The 21000-nt window shown below is 44.4% G+C and overlaps 1 protein-coding gene across 3 annotated transcripts in view; it reads left to right on the top strand.

Moving 5' to 3' along the window:
• Positions 1–21000, top strand: part of NEK10 (NIMA related kinase 10) — a 171146-nt gene that overhangs the window by 7115 nt on the left and 143031 nt on the right. For 2 of the 3 annotated variants that reach the window (XM_024107392.3, XM_065583507.1), the window contains exons 2-6: positions 4985–5096; positions 5472–5532; positions 10598–10731; positions 13722–13820; positions 20103–20187. In XM_024107392.3, the coding sequence (XP_023963160.1) occupies positions 5023–5096; positions 5472–5532; positions 10598–10731; positions 13722–13820; positions 20103–20187 (453 nt within the window). In that variant the 5' untranslated portion in view covers positions 4985–5022. The remainder of the gene's footprint in view (positions 1–4984; positions 5097–5471; positions 5533–10597; positions 10732–13721; positions 13821–20102; positions 20188–21000) is intronic. The other variant, XM_042840319.2, reaches the window with a different exon arrangement.

Genomic DNA, 21000 nt, shown 5'->3' with positions numbered 1-21000 from the left:
AAACTTACAAGGCTCAGTCTTGAAGCCAGTTAGGTTTTTTGCCCCCACTGGTCCCCTTGGGAGACTATTCCAGGACTTCAGTCCTCTGATGGTAAGAAACATTCACTTAATTTCAACATTCACTTGTTGATGGACAGTTTATATCCATTTATTCTTGTGGTAACATTGGTGCATAACTTAAATAATTATTCTCTGACCCTGGTATTTATCCATTTGATGTATGTCTAGAGTAGGGTTACCATACGTCCGGATTTTCCCGGACATGTCCGGCTTTTGGGGGCTCAAATCCCCGTCCGGGGAGAAATCCGGGAAAATCGGGAGGCTCGGCCGGGATCTCTTTGTGCGGGGCTGGGGTCGCGGGGCCGGGGGCATGGTGCCGAGCCGGGAGCTGGGCTGGGCGTGCGGTGCCGGGCCGGGGGCCAGGCCGGGCCAGGGTTGCAGTGAGGGGCCGGGGGCGCGGGGCCGGTCTGGGCCCGCGGGGCCGGGGAGCCGGGCCCGCGGGGCTGGGAGCCGGGCCGGGCCCGCGGGGCTGGGAGCTGGGAGCCGGGGGTGGTCGGCCGGGGCCGTACCTCCTCCCCCCCCACACACACACCCCTTACCTGCTTCAGGCTTCCCGCGAATTAAATGTTCGCGGGAAGCAGGGGAGGGGGCGGAGACTTTGGGAGGGGGCGGAGTTGGGGCGGGGCCGGGGCCCCCGGGAGTGTCCTCCATTAGGAGGCACAAAATATGGTAACCCTAGTCTAGAGAGCAGTCATATCTTCTCTCAGCCTTCGTTTGGCTAGGCTAAACAAGCCAAGCTCCTTGTGTCTCCTCTTATAAGGTACGTTTACCATTCCCCTGATCATCCTAGTAGCCATTCTCTGCATCTGTTCCAGTTTGAATTCATCTTTCTTAAACATGGGAGACCAGAACTGCACACACTATTCCAGATGAGGTTTCACCGGTGGCTTGCATAATGGCAATAACACTTCCCTATCTCTACTGGAAATACCTCACCTGATGCATCCTAGGATTGCATTAGCCTTTTTCACAGCTGCATCTCATTGGTTGCTCATAGTCATCCTGTGATCAGCCAATACACCCAGGTCCTTTGCTTCTTCTGTCACTTCCAACTGATAAGTCCCCAGCTTATAGCAAAAATTATTGTTGTTAGTACAAAGTGATGCACTTAGGGACTATTAAATTTCATCCCATTTCTATTACTCCAATTTTCAAGGTCCTCCAGATCTTTTTGTTTGATATTCCGCACCTCCTCCATATTGGCAATATCTCCCAACTTTGTGTCATCTTCAAATTTTATTAGCACATTCGCACCTTTTGTGCCAATTGTGATGGGTTGGATCACAGAAACTCCCTGGGAGCTGCCACTTGATGTGCCAAGACTACTTCTTACCTCTGCCTTCCCTGCCAGCTCAGGACTCCAGCACCCCGTCTTGCTGAGCCAGACACACCCGTCTGCTCCAACAAAGACCCAGGGTCTGAATTACTTGCCCCAAAGCTGCAGGTTTACCTGAAAGCAGCTAACAGAAGTGTTCCCGTCTTTAACACTCAGATGCCCAACTCCCAATGGGGTCTAAACCCAAATAAATCCATTTTACCCTGTATAAAGCTTATACAGGGTAAACTCATAAATTGTTCGCCCTCTATAACACTGATTAGAGAGAGATGCACAGTTGTTTGCTCCCCCAGATATTAATACATACTCTGAGTTAATTAATAAGTAAACAGTGATTTTATTAAATACAGAAAGTAGGATTTAAGTAGTAACAGACAGAACAAAGTAAGTCACCAAGCAAAATCAAATAAAATGCGCAAATCTATGTCTAATCAAACTGAATACAGATAAGATCATCAGTTCCAGAATGCTCCCTTTTACAGACTAATCTCCTTTTAGCCTGGGTCCAGCAATCATTCACATCCCTTGCAGTCACTGCCCTTTGTTCTAGTTTCTTTCAAGTATCCTGGGGGGTGGAGATGCTCTCTCTTTAGCCAGCCGCAGACAAAAAGGAGGGGCCTCCCAGGGGTTTAAATAGACTTTCTCTTGTGGGTGGAGACCCCCTCCTCACTCCTATGCAAAGTCCAGCTTCCAGATGGAGTTTAGGAGTCACCTGGGCAAGTCACATGTCCATGCATGACTCACAGTTTTTACAGGTAGCATCCATTGTTTACATGCTACCTTGAACGTCCTCAAGTAGACTTCTTATGTGGATTGGAGCATTCCAAGATCCATTGTCCTTTAAGTGTTTCTTGATTAGGTACTTAATTTCAACATTCCTTTCTCCAGAAACTGACCAAATGCTCTACTAAGGTTATTTAGAAATCAAGCCAGTACACAGCCAATATTCATAACATTCATAACTTCGAATACAAAAATGATACATGCATACAAATAGGATTAATACATTCAATAGATCGTAACCTTTGAGATACGTTACGTGGCATATGTAGCATAAAACACATTCTAAGCATATTTCCATAAAGCCTTATGGGAGATACCGTCACACCAATGTCATTAGTGTTAAATAAGGTTGGTCCTATGACTGATCCTTGAGGAACTCCACTAGAAACCTCCTGCCAACCTGACAGTTCATAAATTTCAGAATGACCTGTAGTAGTCTCCCCTTTAACCAGTTCCTTATCCACCTTTAAATTCTCATATTAATCTGCATCTTCTCCAATTTAACCGATGCTCTTCCACATGGGAAATTATTAAGTGCCTTACTGAAATCCAGGTAGATTAGATCTACTGCATTTCTTTTGTCTAAAAAAATCAGTTCTTCTGAAAGAGATCAGGTTTGTCTGGTACAATCTACCTTTTTAAAAGCCATGTTGTATTTTATCCCAATTACTGTTTAGCCCTATGTCCTTAGCAACGTTCTCTTTCAAAATTTATTCAAAGACCCTGAATACAACTGAGGTCAAACTAATGGGCCTGTAGTTTCTTGGATCACTTTTTTTCCATTTCTCAAAAATAGGTACTAATTAGCAATTCTCCAGTCATAGGGTACAACCCCTGAGTTTACAGATTCGTTAAAAATCCTTGCTATAGAGCTTGCAATTTCATGTGCCAGTTCCTTTAATATTCTTGGATGGGGATTATCCAACACACCCCCGCCCCCGTTTGGTCCATTAAACTGTTTGAGTTTGACTTCCACCTCAAATGTGGTTATTTCTACTTCTGTATCCTCATGTCCATTAGCCACCCTGCCACTACCCCTAAGCTCCTCATTACCCTTATCAAAAACTGAGGCAAAGTATTCGTTTAGGTGTTGGGCCATGGCTAGATTGTCGTTAATCTCCACCCCATTCTCAGTGCTTAGCAGTCCCACTTCTTCCTTGTTTGTGTGTTTGTTTATTTATATGGTTATATAATCTTTTACTGTTGTTTTTAATTTCCTTTGCAAGGTCCAACTCTGCTTGGCTTTTGGCAGTTCTCACTTTTCCCCTGCGCTTTCTGACCTCCAGGAGGTAGCTTTCCTTGCTGATTCTTCCAACCTTCAATTTCTTGTAGGCTTTCTGCTTCTCTTAATAACCTGTTTGAGATGTTTGTTTGTCCACTTTGGTGTGCAACCCTTCTCTGAGAATCTTTTCCCCTTGGGATCCAGGCTTCAGATAGCTTCTGCAACTTTGCCTGAAAGTAGTTCTAAGCCTCCTCCACATTCAGACACTTGAGTTCTTCAGTCCAATCCACTACCTAAGCTAATTCCCTTAATTTTTTAAAGATTGTGCTTTTGAAATCAAGGACCCTTGTTGCAGACATGTTTTTGTTCCCTTCCATTTAGTTTAAACTGAATTAATTCATGATTACTCCAAGATAATGTACATGCGCAGCTTCCGTATCGAGTCATTTTCATTGTTTTTTTCATTCTTGGGCCACTACCACTGCTGTCTCTGTAGCTGTCATAGCCTCCCTCTCATTTGTAAGGTTTTCCTATCAACCATGAAGGCTAAAACTGAGGGTGAAATCCTGGCCCCAATGAGAGTTTTGCCATTGACTTCAGTTGGGCCAGGATTTCACCCCTAGATTTTTTTTTTTAATGAGAGTTTAGAATCTGTAGAAACTGATGGCACTAGATTTGGAAAGCTTCCTACTTTCATGGGCAAGTTGATATTTTTTCTAGTCTTGACTATGTCATTATGGCATAGCACAGTGGTTTCCAAACTTTTAATAAGGCCAACGACCAACTGCATTTTGTCTTTTTTTGTGACCCATCATTACATATATACTCCTCCTGCCCCAGCACCGCAACCCTAATCCCAGCCCAGTGGGAGGGGGGTGGCCCAGTGGAAAGGGGGTTGGAGAATGAGCTCATCCTTCAGCAGTGAGTGCTGTCCTGTGAGGCTGGTCTCAGCTCCCTTTTCCTGGAGTTGTTACCTGGCACATGGGGTCACAGTGCCACTCAGGTTTGGCCCAACCACCCCATCATCATGCTGAGGAGCAGCTGGTCTAACCCACAGTGGTGCTGCAACCCTTAGTGCCCGGTCGTAATACCAGGAGTTGGAAAGCCAATCCCAATCCTGCAGGACAGGTGCCACCACTGCAGGGTGAACTTGGTTTCCAACTGCTTTCATCCACCTCCCCCAGCATCACTTAGCACAACAGGGTCCTGATCTCAGTGGGGGCCTCCTGGGACTACCATAATGTAAATAGCCAAATCCACAGCAAGAAATAATAATATGCTGGAGGAGGAACAAGCTAGTAAAAATGGATGGTGGTAGCAAGTTACTTGGGATCCCTCTTTGTCCTCTCTATTCTCTTCCCAAAAAACAGGTGTTTAGGACCAGGACTTACTTATCTTGTCTTTATGTCCTGTATTTTAAGGGATGTCCTCTGTTTAATACCTAGTGTCTCAGGTTGGGCATACAGTACATCTATTCTTTTTCACATCTTGAGTCCTAAAGTTTCTCAAATTGGTTCTACTGTGTGCTATTACTTGCTGCCATTATAGCACAATCGTATTCTGTCGTCCACTTTATTTTTAAGGGAATGAGATGTTAATTCTGCAGTGTTGATGTTTTACAATGCCTGATCAAGACAAAAAGGTGAAGAGCACAGAAAAGGGAACAGACAAAAAACCTCAAGAGATCACTGCAAGGTATAGTATCTGATAATGGTTTAGTTTGTTTGAACCTCAACAGTGACTTTCTGGAATTTGAATCATCTGCCAAAGTTAAATGCTTTAACGTGAAATGCTCTATACATATGGCAATTGTTACTCTGGTCACAGAGTTTATTTAGACCATTGGTGATTTCAGGCATTCTGGAGAAACAAATCAATGGTTATGAAACTTCTGTATGCAAAAATAAAACAATAGTCTACTAAGGCAATGCCAGAGAATTGCTTTTTCTCTCACCAATGTCGATCACACAAATTGACCTTATTTATATTGAGCAGACTACTAGTTGACATGGTTATAAATAACTTTGTCTAATGAGTTATTAATAGATACATTATTATGTTTTATCCTAGGGATTACTCTGATCTTAAAAGACTTCGGTCTCTTTTAAATGTCCAGTCAAGCAAACAGCAGGTATTTTTTAGTAGTCATTATTCAACATGCTGAACAGTTGTATGATCATGCAAAATAATGATTGTGGTAGTCAGTGTGAATTTTGTGCATTGTCAGAAATTGTCAAAGTTTTTAGTGAGCTCATGTGCAGTTCAATTCACTAGAAACTTTGATTTTGTTGGCAATAGCAGAGTTTCTCTCTAGGAAAAATCCCATTTACACAGTGTAAAGGAATGAAATCAATCAGCTTTTTATGCTGATATGTCATCTTCATTTTTAAAATAACAGCAAAATTATCTTCATTTGTTTTGCTATGTCAACATATCTAGCAAAGTTTATGCTTTCACAGTTATTTATCGCTAAACAGCTTAACAACTTTGTCTTTTTCCACACCCTTTGATAATGTCATGAGGAAGTAGTCCCCATTTTCAGCAAGACGCAGGTTAATTATAACATGATGAAAGGAAGTGAAGGATGCTGAACCACAGGTAAACAATTCCACCATGTATAAATAGTCTTTAGAGAAAGACAACTTGAGGTCAAAACTATGTCAAGAAAATTGATTACACTGGTAGTTATCTATCTGCTTATAAGGTCTTCTTCGAGTGATTACTCATGTGTATTCCACAATAAGTGTGCGTGCTCGCCACATGCACCAGTGTCGGAAGTTTTTCCCCTAGCAGTACCCGTAGCAGTGCCCCTAGCAACCACGGTGCGGTATAAGGGGCGGTGTGTGCTCCCCACACCCTCAGTTCCTTCTTGCCGGCAGTGAAGGTGCTTCAGAACTGCTCTGCTCCAGCTTTGCTGTAGCTCGTCCCCAGAACTGCTTGTTCGTTCAGTGTATGGTACCTGTAGTTAGTTAAAGGAACTAACAAATTTATTTGAGCATAAGCTTTCGTAGGCTAAAGCCTACTTCATCAGATGCATGCAGTGGAAAATACAGTAAGAAGATAGATAGATAGATATACACACACACAGAGAACATGAAAAAATGGGTGTTGCCATACCAACTCTAATGAGACTAATCAAATAAGATGGGCTATTAGCAGGAGAAAAAAACATTTGTAGTGATAATCAGGATGGCCTCTTTCAAACAGTTGACAAGAAGGTTCAAACCGCAGCAGACTCCTGCCCAGGCCACCCATTCAAAATATGAGACTGCTTATTAAAAAGTCGTGGGACAATAAGAGGCACCCACAGAGGCCTGCCCCCCCAGCCTCCTCCAAGGGCAAGCAGGTGGGGAAAAGGCAGTTTTGACGGGATGCCCGGGAGCACCCTGCCAATCCTCCTCAGGGATCCACCCTCAATAAAGCTTCCCTTCTCCAATTGGTTGTGTGCTTTCCTCCCGGAGTGGTCGCGGCTGAATTTGGACCGATGGGTCCTCAACACCATCTCCTGGGGCTACAACCTCCAGTATATTTCCATCCCACCCAACCACCCTCTGCCCCCGTCCCTCCTGGGGGACCCCTTTCACGAGGCTCTGCTCGAGCAGGAGGTGGGGCGGCTCTTGGGCCTAGGAGCAGGGGAAGCGGTGCCGGGGGAGTTCAAAGGCAAGGGGTGCTACTCCCGCTATTTCCTTATCCCGAAGGCCAAATTGGGGCTCAGGCCCATTGTGGACCTGCGAGGTCTGAACCAGTACATGGTGAAGCTCAAGTTCCGCATGGTCTCCCTGGCCTCTGTCATCCCCTCCCTGGATCCCGGGGACTGGTACACCGCCCTCAGTCTGCAGGACGCGTACTTCCACATTCATATATTCGAGGGGCACAGATGCTTCCTCTGTTTCATGGTAGGGCAGGAACACTAGCAATTTACGGTCCTCCCATTTGGCCTGTCCACTGCCCCCAGGGTATTCATGAAATGTATGTCAGTGGTAGCAGCCTACCTCAGGCGCCGCGGGGTCCAGATCTTCCCCTATCTGGATGACTGGTTGGTCAAGGGCAGCTCCCGGTCATAGGTGCGGGATCACGTGGCACTCCTTCTGTCCACGTGCTCCACTTCGGGCCTGTTGGTAAACAACACCAAGTCCATGTTAAACTCTGTGCGTTGTACCGGGACTCTCGGGGCGGTCCTGGACGCCTGGTCAGCCAGAGCCTCCCTCCCACCGGACAGGTTCGAGACCCTGAAGGGGCTCATTGATATGGTCACAAGGTTTCCGGTGACAACAGCCAGAGCATGCCTCCAGCTCTTGGATCAAATGTTGGTGTGCACGTATGTGGTCCATCACGCCAGACTCAGGATAAGGCCCCTTCAGCTCTGGTTGACCTCAGAGTTCTCCCAGGCCAGGGACAGGATGGACAAAGTCCTCACGGTGCCCGAGCCAGTGATCACCTCCCTACGGTGGTGGCCCTCCCCGAGAAACATGCTCCAAGGGGTCCCGATCAGTAGCAGGGCCCCGTTGCTGGAACTGGTGTCAGACACGTTGACCTGGGATGGGGGCCCATGTGGGGAATGTTCAGACCCAAGGTCTGCGGTTGGCTCAGGATCTGATCCTCCACATAAACGTTAAGGAGCTCAGGGCGGTACGACTGGCGTGCATGCCTTCCACTCGCAACTGGAGGGCTGGGTGGTCAGGGTTCTTATGGACAATACGACCTCAATATTTTACATTAACAGGCAAGGCGGTGCCTGATCCTCTGCCCTCTGCCACGAAGCCCTCAGGCTGTGGGACTTTTGTATAGCCCATGACATCTGTCTTAAAGGCCTTCCATCTTCCGGGGGCCTGGAACGCGCGGGCAGATCACTTGAGCAGGGACTTCTCCTCTCAGCACGAGTGATCTCTCCACCCAGAGGTGGTGCACCAAGTGTGGTGAACTCCCCAGGTGGACCTGTTCGCGACTCGGCAGAACTGTCGCTGTCCCTGGTTCTGCTCCGGGGGGCGGGCTGGCATGGGACGCTATCTCCAATGCCTTCCTCCTTTCCTGGTCAGGCCAGTTTCTCTGTGCCTTTCCCCCATTCTTGTTGATTGGCAAAGTCCTGGAAAAGATAGACAGACATGGCCTGGGTCCTTCTGATTGCCCTGGTGTGGCCCATGCTGCATTGGTTCGGGACCCTCACGGACCTGGCAGTCGACCCGCTGTGGCCATTGCCGTCCTGCCCGGACCTACTTTCCCAGGACCAGGACTGCCTCCTCCACCCCAACCTAGCAGCACTCCACCTCACAGCGTGGCTGCTCAATGGTTAGGCTGAGAGGAGAGGACGTGCTCGGAAGGGGTTTAGCGCGTCCTCTTGGAAAGCAGGCGATCCTCCACGCACCAAGCCTACTTGGCAAAGTGGTCTCGGTTCTCCCAATGGGCGGATGAGCGGGGTGCTTGCCCCGTGGCTGCCCCAATCCAGCTCATTTTGGTTTACCTCCTTCACCTTAGAGCCCAGGCCCTGGCGCCCTCGACCATCAGGGTGCACTTAGCAGCCATATCGGCCTTCCACCTGCCGGGGCAGGGTCACACGATATTCTTCCATGCTATGACTGGCTGATACCTTAAGGGATTGGATTGTCTCTTCCTGTACGACAGGCCCCCAGTCCCACAGTGGGACCTGAACGTGGTGCTGGCCCGCCTCATGGGTCCCCCGTTTGAGCCACTAGCTATGTGCTCCTGGTCCCACCTCTAGTGGAAGGTAGCCTTCCTGGTGGCGATTACGTCGGCTAGGCGGGTCTCGGGGTCTCCAGGGGTCGGTAGGAGCGCTCCCTATGGGTACTGCTAGGGAAAAATCTTCCGACACTGGTGCACGTGGAGAGCACGCACACCTATTGTGGAACAGACATGAGCAACACATCTCAAAGAACACCAGTTACGGAAAAAGTAACTGTCTTTTTTCTAGTGTTTGTAGCAAAGTCCTCTTTTCCCCCCACTCCCTGTTGGGACTTTTCTCTACCATCCCTATTTCATGTGAATCCACATAATTGTGAGTGTTACTCGGTGGTCTAGCTGGATGGCCTATTTCTCTTGTTCTTCTACATGCTATTCAAGATGATTTTCATGGGATTGACTGCTGTGGCATGGTTGAACGTCCTGACATTTTGGAGACAGTCCTGAGAAATCCATCCAAAGCCCAATGTAGCTAGATATGTGACATAGGAAGGAGCATCCTTACTACTTGTAAATCCATTGCTGATGCTGTACAAAGGTGTGGAGAATTGATCCAGAGGATTCTTTGTAACATACAGGGCTATGTATTTGCTTCACTGAGGCTGAAGTTTGCAAGCTACGAGGCAGCTAAATGTGAAAAATTATCCTCCAGGATGCTATCACAATGGATAGCAGTGGTTGGAGGGAGTGTTGTGTGTGGATGCACTGCACCTGTTTACACAAATCAAGCTAGTAGGTGTGGACATCCTTACAGTAACTAAGGGTGGTAGAAACACTTAGCATTTAAAGTGGAAATGGCTGAGACACCTAATACAGATAGACCTCTAAAGTGCAGCTGTGTGAGTGGGATTGACAGTAACATTTCTGAAACAGTGTATAATATCAATGGTTTAATACAACCTGTAGCAGGCTGGCCTGGAGGGTCACTGATCTCAAAATTTGTCACATTTCTTCATCTACCAGTTTGATCCAGCACTGCGTTGGATCAGAGTATTAATATAGCTTTGTTTGCATTGTGGGATGTAATTTCATATTAGTCTAACAGATTTCAAGTTTTCCCTGTTATTTATGCCAACTTCAAATAGAATTTTCTTTAAAACTTGCTATGCTGAGCTAATGGAGCAGCTACCTTTTCTTTTTACTTCAGTACACATCTGCGCTTGATGGTGCAGGGTGTGAGTGAAGAGGAGAAATTTAGACTTCTTCTCCACTTCCCGGTTAATATCTGCTAAAGGAATAGAATGAGTCAGTCTTCCATCGGATGCTTCTTCCGCAATCTTGGGTATTCTTTCCACCTCTACTAGAAGGCTCTAGAGTAGGAAGAAAATTATTCCAAAGAAGTTGCGGCAAGATTTACCTTTATAATGGCAACTGTTGGATCTTAAGTTAGATAGTATCTGAAATCCCAATAAGAATTTGAGAAGACAAAAGCTAATCTTTTCTCTGCTTGGTTACTTTCTATATACTGTTTGCCTTATGCATACCCTTCCTTGTATTTTCAGCTCCCAGCCATTAACTTTGAAACTGCTCAAAATAGTATGACCAAGTCAGAACAATACACTAACAAGACTAATGGACAAAGAAGCCGAGGTCAATGGAAAGAATCAACTGAAGCTGTTGAACTTGAAAACTTTAGGTAAAGATTGTACCTTTCTTTTAATCAAATATGCAAAGTATGGATGGAGCATGAATTTGGACTTCTAATCCTAACTCTGCTTCTGTGGGTTTAAATCAGACCTTTAAATTTACAACAGTTTTTCTTCTTACCTTATCAATGATGAATTTTTTAAAAATAGCAAAGGAGAGGTTAACAGTGCTAAAGGTAACAAGGAGTCTGGTGGCATCTTAAAGACTAACAGATTTATTTAGGCATAAGCTTTCGTGAGTAAAAACCTCACTTCTTCGGATGCATAGAGTGAAAGTTACAGATGCAGGCATTATATACTGACACATGGAGAGCAGGGAGTTACTTCGCAAGTGGAGAACCAGTGTTGACAGGGCCAATTCAATCAGGGTGGATGTAGTCCACTCCCAATAATAGATGAGGAGGTGTCAATTCCAGGAGAGGAAAAGCTGCTTCTGTAATGAGCCAGCCACTCCCAGTCCCTATTCAAGCCCAGATTAATGGTGTTGAATTTGCAAATGAATTTTAGTTCTGCTGTTTCTCTTTGAAGTCGGTTTCTGAAGTTTTTTGTTCAATGATAGTGACTTTTAAATCTGTAATAGAATGACCAGGGAGATTGAAGTGTTCACTTACTGGCTTATGTATGTTACCATTCCTGATGTCCGATTTGTGTCCATTTATTCTTTTGCGGAGGGACTGTCCGGTTTGGCCAATGTACATGGCAGAGGGGCATTGCTGGCACATGATGGCATATATAACATTAGTGGATGTGCAGGTGAATGAGCCCTTGATGGTGTGGCTGATGTGGTTGGGTCCTCTGATGCTGTTGCCAGAGTAGATATGGGGACAGAGTAGGCAATTAGTTTTGCTACAGGGATAGGTTTCTGTGGTGTGGTGTGTAGTTGCTGGTGAGTATTTGCTTCAGGTTGGGGGGTTGTCTGTAAGCGAGGACTGGCCTGCCTCCCAAGGTCTGTGAGAGTGAGGGATCATTTTCCAGGATAAGTTGTAGATCGTGGATAATGCGCTGGAGAGGTTTTAGCTGGGGGCTGTATGTGATGGCCAGTGGTGTTCTGTTATTGTCCTTGTTGGGCCTGACCTGTAGTAGGTGATTTCTGGGTACCCGTCTTGCTCTGTCAATCTGTTTCCTCACTTCCCCAGGTGGGTACTGTAGTTTTACGAATGCTTGATAAAGATCTTGTAGGTGTTTGTCTCTGTCTGAGGGGTTGGAGCAAATTCGGTTGTATCTTAGGGCTTGGCTGTAGACAATGGATCGTGTGATGTGTCTTGGATGGAAGCTGGAGGCATGTAGGTACATATAGCGGTCAGTAGGTTTCCGGTATAGGGTGGTGTTTATGTGACCATCACTTATTTGTACTGTAGTGTCCAGGAAGTGGATCTCTTGTGTGGACTGGTCCAGGCTGAGGTTGATGGTGGGGTGGAAATTGTTGAAGACTTGGAACCCCAGAATCTCACACTTTTTAACTGGTAAATGTTTGAAGGACATATTAAATTATACATATTCACTTCTAAAGGAAAGAAGAGATGTGTGGTTTGCAAAATGCAACAAATTATCAGATTAAAGGTTTCCCAAGGGCAGTTAGGCAGTTCAGATTGCTGTTCCATTAAGCACTTTTTTATTTGCATTGTTATAAACACAGGAAGGAATCATAAGATGCCTAAGGTAGAATCTGTTTTGTTCTTCTGATGTTGTGTGTTCTTAGGTGCACCCATTATTTAAATGTATTTGGTTAAGAAAGTTCTGCCAGCCATTCTAGCTGAAAAGTTGAACATATCACATTTAATTGGTTGAAATGCTTTGTTATATCATCAGGGTTGTACTGTGTACAAGTGTCTTGGCTGTGAGAGAGAACAAGCACACACCACATCAGGAGAATCAGGAGGTTGGATAATCAGGGGATCATGAGCACATTCCTCAAAGCCTGTTGGGCTTCCTCTTCAAAGGATAGAAGACGTGTGCAGCTCCTAAGATTTGGAGGACAGAAGCACCAGTCTTTCAGAGTTTAGAAGCTTTGTTCGAAACTTGGGAGACACATCTGACCGCTTAGCTAAATGAGAGTTGGATAATTGAGATCTCACTGTTTTCATTTTAATTAATTTTTAAAACATCCTATAACATATTAAATCTTCTCTAAATCTGACATCATTAGGAAATAGCAGAAAGATTAAATATAGTTATTTTTAACCTTCAGAAACCCCTGTTATGTCAGACTAATTCTGTTTCTGTTCAAAAGTGCTACATCTTTCCAAACATTTAGGTTAATAGCAGGTGCGTTTTATTATTATGAATTATTGTCCTTCAAGACCTTTTCTTCATGACTGTCTGGTCCCTGGCACTAGCCCAAAATGGTTCCATGCCACTTCACTCTCATTTGTCATTGTTATTTATATAACACTTAAAGCATGCATCATGCTTTCCAGACAGAAGGCACTGTTGCTGCCCCAAAAAGCTTACACCATACATTGAACATTACATAACAAAAAGTGATGGTAGACAATAGGGTAGGCACTGGAGTAAGGTTGGGACCATGCACCTTAGGATCATGCATTAAGTCAGCAGTTCAGAATCAGAGGTTTAGCTTTTTCTGTATGCATTTTGCGGTTGGTGTTTAAGTAATTTGGTTTTACCTTATGAGTATTTTTTAATACTGTTAATACATCCGAAAGTGATATCATTCAGTGAGTAAAAAAAGAGAGGCAGAGCTGGAGCCACAGTACCAGAAGTGACAGTGTATGAAGGCAGTTACCGAATGGCTGCTCCCACTTGCTGCTGCGTAGGCTGTTGAGATCTGCTAAATGCTAATTTAAATAAAAGTAGTAGTCATGTTAGTCAAACAATTTGTTATCATATAATAATCTCAACAATTAACTGTCTGCTAATAACGTTTTTCTCCTCATTAACTTTCAGTAATCTAAACTTATCTTACTACAATGTAATTAACAATACTGCATTTTTTCTCCCCCTCCCCACCCCGCCGACGCAGTGTGAACTACAGGAATGAGAGAAATTTTAGCAAGCATGCTCAACACAAACAGTTTCAAGAGATCTTTACAGCTTTGGTTAAGAACAGACTTACTTGCAGGTAAGAACATGTGATACATGTATGTCTGGAATAGAGGAGACTACTCATTTACTTGGATTAGGCAGGGATCCAAGAAGCATGAGTAAGGAGTGGCTTGTACATGTCAGCAACAGTTCCTGTGGTATGGAAACTGGTTTCACAATATGGGGCTGGGAGATCTTTAATATAAAAAAACTGGGAAAAAATTGGGTCTCCCAATCTAAATCTGGGCAGATGGTAACAATATTTCTCTGCTTCCTGAGTTCATTTACACACTGCGAACCTGTTGTCTTAAAATTCTGTAAATTTTTTGTTGGAAGTCAATTCTTTGATTTCCCTGTTGCTGATGGCATGCCCATCTACAGAAAAACCAGGCTCCATTTCGCTCATTTCGCTCATCTCAATTGCATCAGCACTGTAAAACTAGCTTGCTACTCATATTTACTTGACCATTGAAGGCTTATAGAGAGGAAACCCTTTTCATACCATTTCTCATAGAATTAGATTGAAACTTCACATGAAATTGTAAGGACTGGCCTAACAGTCACAGCTGGGCTGGTGACCACAGGTAAGGAAGTCCACTAGATGGTAGGGATCAGAGTAATTGCTAGAGCCGTGATCAATAAGCAAGAGTGAGTCAGGCTGGGGTCCGAGACTGGAGATTAGAGTTAATTACCAGGCTGGAATCAGGAGACAAGAGTCAGGGTCAGAGTCAGGCTGGAGTTAGAGATTTGAGATCAGAAGCAAGATGCAGTCTGGAGTTGCCAAAGGCCAGAAGTCTGTGTGGTTTGTCCAGGAAACTTCCTGGAGTGCCCTCCAGGATTAAGTATTGCATTTGGCCAATCAGAAGGCTGCAGGGTGCTGTCACTCTAGACCAGTGGTGGGCACACTTTTTGGCCCGAGGGCCATATTGGGGTTGCGCAACTGTATGGAGGGCCGGGTAGGGAAGGCTGTGCTTCCCCAAACAGCCTGGCCCCCGCCCCCTAACTGCCCTCTCCCACTTCCCGCCCGCTGACTGCCCCCCTCAGAACCTCCAACCCATCCAACCCCCCCTGCTCCCTGACTGCCCTCTTGACCCCTATCCACATCCCCACCCCCTGACAGGCCCCCCGGGATTCCCACTCCCAACCCCCCCTGTTTCCCATCCCCTGACATCCCCCCCCCAGAACCTCTGCCCCATCCAACCGCCCCCTCCTCCCTGACTGCCCCCCAGGAACCCCCTCTCCCTTACCCAACCCCCCCACTCCCCGCCCTTTTACCAGCAGCAGGAGCTCACAGCCACGACACCCAGCCAGAGCCAGTTGCGCTCCACATGCTGCCCAGCGGGAGCGGTGGGCCAGAGTGCTGCCTGCGTGACGGCGTGGCTGCGGGAGAGGGAGAACAGTGAGGGAGGGGCCGGGGACTAAGCTCCCCGCCCGGGAGCTCAGGGGCTGGGCAGGACGGTCCTGCAGGCCGGATGTGGCCTGTGGGCCATAGTTTGCCCACGTCTGCTCTAGACCCTTTGGGCAGTGCTTCCTGCAATGCCTAACTGTCACTGTGTTACATGGATGTAGCTCTGCGTATCCCCTGCATCCTCTCCAGTGGCAATATGGGAATGTCAGCCCTCCCAGGCTCCGCAGACCTGGGTTCTAGTCTCACAGATCTTTACAGAAATAAGTGAAAGGCATTCAAGAAAATATGGGCACTGAAATTTATTTTTTGAAAGAAATGTTTATTTTATATTTAAATAAAATTTTCTATTTAAATCCCAGGTAAAATTTTCAAAAAACACTCAAGTGATTTAGGAGTTTAAGGCCAGCTTTATAAAGGTATTTAGGCACCTAAAGATCCAGTTAGATGTCTAGGGGGATTTTCAAAGAACCTAACCAAGTTAGTCACCCACCTCCCATTAAAAATCATGAAAGTCAGTGGGAATTAGGCACCTAACTTGCTTAGACCCTTTTGTAAATTCCACTAGATGCCTATCTGCATCTTTAGACACGTAAATATCTTTGTAAGTCTGGTCCTACTTTTAATTTTCAACAGTGTTTTATGCACTTAGGAGCCTAAGTCTCCTTGCAATGGGACTTTGGCCACGTCTGCACCACAGACTTCTGGGCTGACATAGCTCTTCCAGGAATCATTCCTGACCAACATAGCTGTATTGACAGAACCCCCTAGTGCTGAGGCAGTTATGTTGGCAAAACTACACTTTTGCCACTATATCTTATTTTGCTCAGGGCAGTGAGTGGAATAAACTATGGCAGTAAAATGCAGCTTTGCTGGTATAGCTGCATCCACGCGAGGAGCACTTTGCTGGTAGAGTACAGAGGTATAGCTATACTGGTAAAAGCTCTCCTAGTGTAGACATAGGCGTAGGTTCCTATGTGCTTAAGTCACTTTTGAAAATGGGACTTAGACTCTTAATTCACTTAGGCACTTTTGAAAATTTTAGCCCACTTCTCTTTTGGGTACAGTGCAATGTGTCATTGTACTCCTGTAGAGGAACTGTAATGAGACAACTTCATTTGCTGATAATTCAAGGAAACTGTACGTTATCTCTTTCCAAACACTTTATGATTGTGACAAACCTAATTATTTCTGACTTTTTTGTTTTCCATCCCTTTGATGATGCTATAATGAAGTTAGTACCTTGTATTGAAAATGAAAGACCTGGATGAGGTTAATAATGCTAGCATATATTAATAGCCCTGTGAAACCAGTAACACAAGTGCAGTCACAAGGGGATTACATGCTCTTTTATAAGCACATTGCTACTAGTATGTTGCTAGCCTCTCTTTAGAACAACTGCCATTGCAGAAGGTCAAAGCCTCTAGAGCAGGGGTGTCAAACTCAATTGCACAGGGGGCCAAAACTCAAAACTCGCGGGCCGAACAGTATAACCATTTATTTAACAGACTAAATATTTATGTTTTTTAACCATTAATATGAACCAAAATACAGGATATCATTCCAAAATAAATACATTTCAACTTAAAATATTTTGCTCTTCATAAAAAAATATCCTGTCAATACAATACATTCAAAATCTGTACATGCTGGAATATTAAAAAATCTGAAAATATAAATAAAAAATTGAATTTAAAGCAAAAGTATAATCATAACAAATCATAACATTCCATTTTCTTGTCCTATTTAGTCAGAGCCTGATACTTGGAGTCTTTTCTTTGCAACAAGTTCGTTTATGTTTGGGGTTAGGTTCTGTGTTGTGAAGATTCTCAGGATCGATTGCAGGTGTTCATCAGTGAGGCGACTCCTGTGTGACGTTTTGTTAATTTTCATCACAGAGAACAGCTGCTCGCACAGATATGTGCTGCCAAACATGGACAGGATTCGAGCCGCATGTTGGCGGAGCTGCGGCATCGCTTCAGGAATGAAGCGAGTGAACTGTGCTGGCCCCGCAGTGTCGTACTTTGCCTTCAGTGTCCCGTTACATTGCAGTTCTATCAGCTCCATCTGCATTTCTACAGGTGCGGTTTCCACATCGACTGCAAATGGGTTGCGAAGCAGCTCGAAGTTACTTTTCTGTGCCTCAAAGTCACTGAAGCGCCGTGCGAACTCAGTGCGCAGCGCGCTGAGTTTTTCAGCAAAGGTGGCATTTGGGAAAACTGTGGCACTTTCTTGGTTCCGTATTACTTGGCAACAGGGAAAGTGAGACAAGTTGCATTGGTGCATTTGTGTCTCCCATAAGCGCAGCTTCACTTGAAATGCCTTCACTGCATCATGTATATCGGTTATTATGTGCTCCCGTCCCTGGAGTTGAAGGTTTAAAGCGCTAAGATGCGACGTTATGTCAGCCAGGAACGCCAACTCACATTTCCACTTTTCATCCCGCAGAACTGTGCAGTCTTTCCCCTTACTGTCCATGAACTGGCAGATTTCCTCTCGCAGCTCAAAGTGTCTTTTGAGAACTTTTCCCCGACTTAGCCACCGGACCTCCGTATGATATGGCATATCGCCAAACTCGCTATCTATTTCCCGCAGAAAAGACTGGAATTGGCGGTGATTTAAACCGTGGGCTCTGATAAAGTTGACGGTTTGTGTTACAGTGTTCATCACATGATCCATTTTTAGGACTTTAGCACTCAGCGATTCCTGGTGTATGATGCAGTGATACACTGTCAACTCACCGGCACAGTTCTCCTCCCGCATCTTTGAGCGCATCCTTCCCACCAGTCCATTTTTTTCACCACACATAGCAGGTGCGCCATCTGTTGTAAGTCCAACGAGTTTTTCCCACGGCAGTTTCATGTCGGTTACACTTTGAAATACATTTCCAAAGATGTCTTCTCCTTTCGTTGTCCCGTGCATCGATTTAATGTCCAGTATTTCCTCTGTTACGCACAAATTGGAATCCACACCACGGATAAATATCGCCAGCTGTGCAGTGTCAGTCGCGTCAGTAGTTTCATCCACGGCAAGGGAGTATGCAACAAAATCTTTTGCTCTTTCAATCAACTGTGTTTTCAAATCAGTCGCCATCTCACAAACCCGATTAGCAACAGTGTTTCTGCTGAGGCTTACATTTGCAAACGCTCGCGTTTTATCTGGACAAAGGACGTCGCACACTTTCATCATACAATTCTTTACGAATTCCCCCTCGGTAAACGGCCGTCCTGATTTGGCGATCTCTTCGGCCACAATGAAACTTGCTTTCACAGCAGCTTCACTTTGTGATTTTGCTTTGGTGAAAAACATCTGCTGGGATGTCAAATTCTTCTTCAACTCCTCTACCTTTTGTAGCTTCTGTCCTGCGCTCAGGTTTTTGAATTTGTTCTCATGTTTCGTCTCGTAGTGCCGTCTTAGGTTATACTCCTTCATTACAGCGATATTACTCCCGCAAAGGAGACCACTGGTTTACCTGCAATTTCAGTAAACATATACTCATTCTCCCACCGGCTTTGAAAGCCTCGGTTTTCAGAATCAAATTTTCTCTTGGCCATTGTTGGGGTCTAGCTTTGATTTGAGATTAGCGTTGTATACATCAACAGACCGCGAACTTGAACCGCGGCTTGCCGTTGGCGGCAATTGCACTGCATCATGGGATTTGTAGTGTGTGTTATTGGGGCGTCATATCACAGGGCCATTAAAAACAGATATATAAAACGATTTCGCGGGCCGGATATAATTGTATGGCGGGCCGGATGTGGCCCGCGGGCCTTGAGTTTGACACATGTGCTCTAGAGGCTGCATTGGATAACTACTACCCCTGCAGGGGAACATGAAAGACAGATTGCCCTGTTAAAGCCTATGGATTCTGTCAGGGATCTGGGCCTCCTGAAAACCTGAGATTTTAAGGAATCACTTCTTAAGGCATGCTGAAGAGCACTCCCCATCTATTCCAAACAGAGAATAGAGGTCATTTCACAGTATGTAATAATATTTTTTATTTACAAAGCACAACCCCCACCCCCCTTGCAAAAGCATTCTATGCAAGCCATCAATTCTCCTTGAAAGCAAAGCACTACTTTTCTGGGGAGGCAAGTGTGAGAACCTAGGATAGAGTCACTACTCTTAACAGGGCTTGGGTGCAAAGAGGCTCTGCCAAATAAGTTGATGCTGGAGTTCTATTTGCATCTATTACGGCACAGCCTTTATTTTTATCAAAATATTTTTAGCCATTGGCTTAATTCCCAACAGCAAATGATAACAAGGGAAGAGAACTGCCACAGCACATAGACTTCTGTTTCTGGATAACTTGTCCAGATAAATACAGATACACACCCCTTTATAGCTAGATACTCACCCCTTTTATTTATATGTATGTATCTATAAAAAGTGTGTGTGTGCATATATAGGTGTCTATATTTTTATAATAATATAGAATATATAACTTTCATAGACAATGGTAAACTATTTGTTTGTATCGTATCTTGAAAAGTTATAGATCAGTGATACTCATTCCTGGAACTTGGTAGTACTGTTGTATCTAGGTGCTTCACTTTAAGCACACGAGCAGTACCATTGAAATCAGGGGGACTACTTGTGCTTAAAGATCAGCATATGCTTTTCTGGATTAGGGCCTGAGTGAATATTGTGTCTATTAGGTGTAACAAGTGCTGGTTAGTAATGTGCAGTTTAATGAAATCTAATGTGTTCATAGGGAATTCATATTGTGTCAGCTGATATTGTATTTATAGTGCTTGAATACAAGTAGTATTAAAATATGCTGTTTTGTTGGTTTTCATGCTTAATCTCATGACTCATGCCCCAAATTGAAAAATGGTGTTATGTATGTTCGTTGTTATGCATTTGTTATTGCCTCGGGTTTATAACTGGATGTTTTTGATGTTTCTGCTACAGGGAGTGGGTTAATCGAGCCCCATCCATCCATTTCCTGAGAGTACTAATCTGTCTTCGATTATTAATGAGGGATCCATGCTATCAGGTTGGTTTGCCAAAATATTGTTTCTTATTGAAAGACAGAACACATATAAACTTATATGTATTGTATATGTAATATGAAAATATAACAGTAAACTAAAAACATTAAACAAAACTCCAGTAGTGAAAGTTTAACCAAGTAAGAGTACTGAAACTGCAAAACCGTTGCAGTTGATACAAACATTTTGCTGTATACATGTGCCTTTTGCAGAATACATTTATTCAACTTCTGATGTTTCCTGTATGGTATATATAGTCATTAAGTCTTAATAAGAACATAGGAATTACTATAGCAGAACAGATGAACAGTTGAGTCTAAGAATCCTGTTCCTGATACTGGCCAACTCTGTAGAGAGACATATAAAACCCTCACAATGCAAATGCATTAATTGTAGAAAACTATAAAATTGAGGGAAATACCATCCCACTGTTCCCACTGGTGTTCATCTGGTATTCTGAAATATAATGACTGAGTGCCATTAATATTATCCTAGCTGTTATGATTATAGATTGTTATTCATATAGGTTAAAAAGGTTTAAAAAAACTGGGCATGTTTAGTCTTGAAAAAAGAAGACTGAGGATGGACCTGATAACAGTCTTCAAATACGTTAAGGACTGATATAAAGAGGACTATGATCAATTGTTCTTCATGTCCACTGCAGGTAGGACAAGAAGTAATGGGCTTATCTGCAGCAAGGGAGATTCAGATTAACTATTAGGAAAAATTTACTCTAAGGGTTGTTAAACTCTGGAACAGGCTTCCAAGGGAGGTTAGGAAATCCCCATCACTGGAGGTTTTTAAAAACAGGCTGGACA

Source organism: Chrysemys picta, chromosome 2 (genome assembly GCF_011386835.1).
Source record: "Chrysemys picta bellii isolate R12L10 chromosome 2, ASM1138683v2, whole genome shotgun sequence".
NCBI classification, from domain to species: Eukaryota; Metazoa; Chordata; order Testudines; family Emydidae; genus Chrysemys; species Chrysemys picta.
This window is presented reverse-complemented; position numbering and strand designations above follow the sequence as displayed.